The 5,475-nt window shown below is 40.8% G+C and overlaps 1 protein-coding gene across 1 annotated transcript; it reads left to right on the forward strand.

The window, feature by feature from the left end:
• On the forward strand, positions 1–5,238 carry LOC117255569 (inosine-uridine preferring nucleoside hydrolase-like). The gene is made up of 9 exons (XM_033624604.2): positions 1–27; positions 264–346; positions 1,861–2,038; positions 2,187–2,366; positions 2,666–2,777; positions 2,875–3,011; positions 3,137–3,214; positions 4,738–4,854; positions 4,941–5,238. The coding sequence occupies exons 1-9, from the start codon at positions 16–18 to the stop codon at positions 5,091–5,093; spliced, it is 1,050 nt and encodes a 349-aa protein (XP_033480495.2). The 5' UTR covers positions 1–15; the 3' UTR covers positions 5,094–5,238.
• Positions 5,239–5,475: the final 237 nt, after the last annotated feature.

Consider the following 5,475-nt stretch of genomic DNA (forward strand, 5'->3'; position numbering starts at 1 on the left):
TGCAGCTGAGTCTCAATGCAGCATTGTGTAAGTAACAAACAGAAAGAAAGAATGAAAGAATGAAAAAGATATCCTTTTAAAGTGGTTTGTGAAACAAAACACCACTGATGGTGTCATGCCATTTAAATGTGAGCCAAACTTACTAAAATGAAAGCCACCTACTTGAGAGGCTTTTAGGTATTTCTCACATACAGAAACACACCTCGGAGTGGGGGATTGTCTTATTTGCACCACCCCTGAGGTGTGTCTCTGACCTTTAAAAGGCAGGTCTTCAGGTTCAGGCAGTCAGCAGCCGCCTCTCCGCTGTCAACACATCAGTAAACATCCGTCAGGATCTACTAGCCAGGTGAGAATTTTCCAATATTTTCAAACCACAGACATTTAAAAGTGTGTATTAGCATGAGTAAAGCCCTGCAATGGTTACTTTTAAAAGACAATTCTTAGAAACAACAATAATCCCCTGATATGTCATCTGCAAGCAAGAGTATTGTAATGTATTGTATTTTGTCTTTAGTGTAGATGTATTTTAACATTTAAAAAGCCTCCTGTGGACAGATTTTGCAAAGTTGCATTTTGCACTAAACACAGTGCATGTGATTCTTGTGGATAAATGCACAATTGTAATGCTATTATAATATCCATATCAAATAAGATTAGCTATAACAATATTTCAAATATTTAATTGCAACTTTCTGAAGTGTTTAGAACTACTTTAAATGGTTTGCATGTAATCTTTTGAGCAATGCTCCTTCTCTGCCCTGCTACACCTAATGGTATGTTGCTCATATTACACCAGCTGCTCATGATTACAGCAATTATTGTTGAACCTTTTTATTGTGTCCCTGGACACATCATCATTGGAGACATGTATAGCTGTAGGCACATTCCATTGGTAGCGGACAAGACACACCCCTGCAAACTGTGCCAACTGCTATTTAAACCACACTACAACATAGTGAACAGTTATGAGGCCAAATAAAGCAAAATAAAGCAATAATCCACTTTTTAATTCATTATATGTGAAGACGTATGAGATGCAACCTTTTACCATTAACTTTAACAGCCTCTCTTTTAAGCTAATCCTACATAGCTAGCCAAACACTAACTTAGCATTTTCTTCAGAGCTTCTACTTTCAGGCTAAGAGGCGAAAGGGGCTGATCGTGGACTGACATGTATAGTGTCACGTAGAGAGAGTATGTAACTCCTCTAGACTTTTTAAATGTTACTGGACTGTATAAATCAATTTCTGATACTAAAACGGGTCATTCTGCGGAGCTTTGAGGCTAAAAAAAAATTGAATCCACTGGTAAACGGACCTCTCTTTTGCCATATAAGTTTATTGGAAAAAGTCTGTTTGGACCCACTGACATCATATGACGGGCTCGGAAGTTGTAATTTCACTGTTCGTCCACTGTGAAAATTGGCTTCAAAGCCCAGCACACTTCCTGGGGGCCTGGTTTTGAAGTTATAGTTTGCCCCAGGAATGAGTTAGCATTTTAGCACTCCTGGTTCCCTCGTCTTGAAGTCAGTGAGTTTTTTGTTAGATGCCTGAAATAAGATCTATGGTTAACTGAGGGGTCAGAAGCAAGGTTTTCACAAGTGGACGTGGAAAAATGCATGTTAAAAAATGAACGTCAATTTGTCTTTTCATGCCTAAAGAGGAATAAAAACACATAGGGAACAAATCTTGACTGAAGAAGTCAGAATTCAAGCATGAACGGGCTCAATCTGTCTATTTCAGACTGTGTTTTCCTGAACAGCAGCACCATGAGTCCTCTATTTGAAGACTTAAACCTTTCGTAAAGTATGTGTAATTACATACTCTTTAGGTGTTAATCTTTTCTTGCTGTTAAACATAGGATGAAGAAGTTAATCCTCGATGTGGACACAGGTGTGGATGATGCCCAGGCCATCATGTTGGCCCTGGCGGCCCCCGATGTGGAGATTTTGGGAATCACCTGCTGCCATGGCAACACACCCCTGGAGAATGTCCTCAAGAACACACTGCGTGTCCTGAAAGTCTGCAACAGGCTGGATGTAAGTTTGTAGTGGACTGTAACTTCAGTCATTGGTGTTTCAACAGAAATTGGTAGTTTGGGGTATTGAAGGGGCTAATGTGCAGCTGGAACTGAAGATATGACCCACACATGATGCCGCATAAAGCACAACATATCATACTCCACAGATCCCAGTGTATAAAGGCTGCTCAAAGCCCCTGCTGGCCTGTAAACAACATGCTGGAGATTACCACGGGAAGGACGGGCTGGGTGACGTCCCAGATCCTGATGCTCCAGGTCTGGAGCTGCTGCAGAAGAGAAACGCTGTGAAGGCCATGATCAAGATGGTGAAAGCGAACCCTGGAGAGGTGAGACCTCACTCCATCCAACATCTTGTTAACATGATGAAATTTGAGGGTAACACCCTACAACCATATCACTGCACAGAAGGAAGCGTGCATCTACTCATGGACAAGAGGCTCGTGCTTGTGACAGCGTGAGATGTAATGGCGTCCTCCTTGGCTGGGCTTTAACATTGGCTAGCTTAGTGGTGCTAGTTAAACTGCATGCTTTCGTCTGCGCAGTGATGCAGTTGGTAGGTGTAGTTTGGTAGAAAGAAAATAGTTCCTACACTAATTCTGTGTTTCTTTGCTGTTGCTGTCTACAGGTGACTCTAGTGGCTACGGCGCCCCTCACTAACCTGGCTGTCGCAGTGCAACTGGAGCCTTCCCTCCCTGAGAAACTGAAGGCGCTCTACATCATGGGTGGAAACATGGAATGTATGTTATCTGTTGTTAACTCTGAAATATATTCAATCTGTTGCTTATTCACTAACAGTGTATGAGTACAGAGAATGATGTGTATGTGTGTGTGCAGCCAGGGGTAACACCACAGCGTGTGGAGAGTTTAATTTTGTAGCTGACTCTGAGGCTGCCTACATTGTGCTGGACCGCTACACCTGCCCCACCTACATCGCCACATGGGAGTTCACATGCAGCAACAGCCTGCCGTGGGTGAGTTTGAGCTAACTAAGAGGGTAAAGACTTCCCTTCTTAGGTTTAACACAACAGAATTTAAGTTTAAAGTCATGTGAAAAGAGACGTAATAATGCTGAACACTGTCTGTTTACCTCCCTCAGTCTTTCTGTGACCCTTGGCTGGACATGAAAACCGAGAAGGCTGCATTCATGAAAAAGATTACACGCCTTTCAATGACGGTAAGAGTGTGCATTGTGGTGGCATTCCCTCTAAATATCAAAAAAGCCATTCATGACCTGGAGGTACAGTAACTTCAGTCTGACATGAATTAAAACGTTTACTGAAAAAGTTGAAATCACACTGGCTCACACCATAGAAAACGATGTGCTCCCATGCCTAATGCAGAAATAAATTAAAAGTTAAAGGGAGCGTCATTATCAAAATTCAACATACATGCATTTTGTTTTTTTTTACATATGTTTATACAATGTCTGGGAATTCATTTTGCATGATATTTAAATTAACCTTTATAATATTCACACTCTTACATGCATATTGTGTTAATACGAGGAAAATTGTCATATTTTGTGGAAGCTGACAGTAAGCCTCAGAAAACTGTGCTTATAGTACAGCATGCACCACAGAGCATGTTGAGACAAGTATGCAATGTTTTCAGACGGGTGATTATGCCATATAACCTACGGGTACTATTTAATTTCTTTTTGCTTATATTATTAAAGGCTTATTAAAAAGGCTTGCCAGGACTTGCTTAAGCTTTTAGGGCTGTGTGCAGAATATCCTCTCCAAACCTAACCCCAAAATGTGCTAGCAAAAGCTAAATCACCCAAAAATCACAAGTGAAAATATAAAGGTACATCCACAGTACAGGCCCCTTTAATCCCAAGAGTTTGCACCCACAAACCTTCTTCTTCTGTTTTTTTTTTAATATCTAGATATGACTGATACAATTGTGTGGAAGTCTGTGATGAAAAAAAGATCCAGTAAGTCAATATAATGCAAACTTTCTTGAAATAATGAAAAACTTTGACAAAATAATAAGAATTTTTCTTGAAATATGAGTTAGTATCTCAAAATAATGACAAATTATCTCAAAGTAATGACTTTGTATCTCAAACAAGAATTTAGTATCTCAAAAATAGTGAGTTACAATCAAAAACTTTCTCAAAGTCATAACTTAGTACCGTTTCTCATTATTGTCAGATTCTAAGAGAAAGTTTCTCATTATTGTGACTTACAGGGTATTTTTTTCATCACATTGGTGGAAATGGGTTTCCCATTGAGTGTTATGTATCAAGTGTATCTTTAAAAGATTTATAACAATAAATAAGGGGGAAAAAAACAGTGTCGGGTCACAACATGTCTAGTCTTCCTCACCAGACCGGCTGCTTGTATTTCTTTCAGCCAATCACAATCGTTCTGGGGGGTGCCACAGCAAAGGTGTGCTTGCAAAAATACTGCCAGGGGGAAACAGGTTTTGGTGTAACACGCCCACAAAAAATATCTGCTACAGGACGTGAACCATGGCAGAAAAATGGCTACATCCCCGCAAGATGAAACACCACAAAAGTTAGTAAATGACGTGTTGAAAACGGTTGAAAACTGCTACACAACCGGATGTGGTAGGGCGGGACTTCAGCGGGTGGCTCGTTCCGCCCAGTGAGAGGCTGATCTATGCAGCGAACTTCCGCCCACTCAGACTACAACATGTCTAACATGAATTCATCATGTATTGTCTCTGCAGAAAGCGAGGTCAGCAGAATATCAGAAGGAAATTACAGCGGGCAAAGGGTTTAATTCCTGTGACACCTATGCCTTAGCTGCCGCCATCGATGACACACTCATAACTGACAGTGAAAAGGTGAGTATCTGCTGCTTTTATATCTTAAAAAACAAAACATGTCAGCTCAAGTCATTGCCCAACAGCATCTCATGATCCTCCTCCAGGTCGCAGTTACAGTGGAGCTGGAGGGGACCTACACCCGAGGCATGATGGTGCTTGACTACATGGAGCTGCTCAAAAAGAAACACAAGGCTGTCATCATGAAGAAAGTCGACCTGGAGAAATTTAAAACCATGCTCATGAATTCACTGAAGTAGAAATTTACTGCAACAAACTGAAAGCATAAATTTGGTTCAACAAAGTAAATAAAGCAAATCTGAACAAAGCAATAATTTGTGCGCACATGGGTGTGGCATAACAAAAATCAGACTATCAATAAAGTCATCCCTGGTGTAAAATGTATGTGGTATGCTAATTTGTCCTGTAGGGGCCACTGTTCTATCATGAGTATCTGTCAACATAGGCAGGAGCCATTTATTCAGGGACAGGTGTTGCTATGTAACTGGTGGACTCTAGTGATGTCTCCGTTGTGTAGATATAAAGAGGGAGATATATCTTCGGAGGCGATCTCTGTTTATTGGCAAAGTGGCAAACGTGGCAAAAGTTTAGGGCGTGACATAATGAGGAAGTAGTATGTCC

This window comes from Epinephelus lanceolatus, chromosome 24 (genome assembly GCF_041903045.1).
Source record: "Epinephelus lanceolatus isolate andai-2023 chromosome 24, ASM4190304v1, whole genome shotgun sequence".
Lineage (NCBI taxonomy): Eukaryota > Metazoa > Chordata > Actinopteri > Perciformes > Serranidae > Epinephelus > Epinephelus lanceolatus.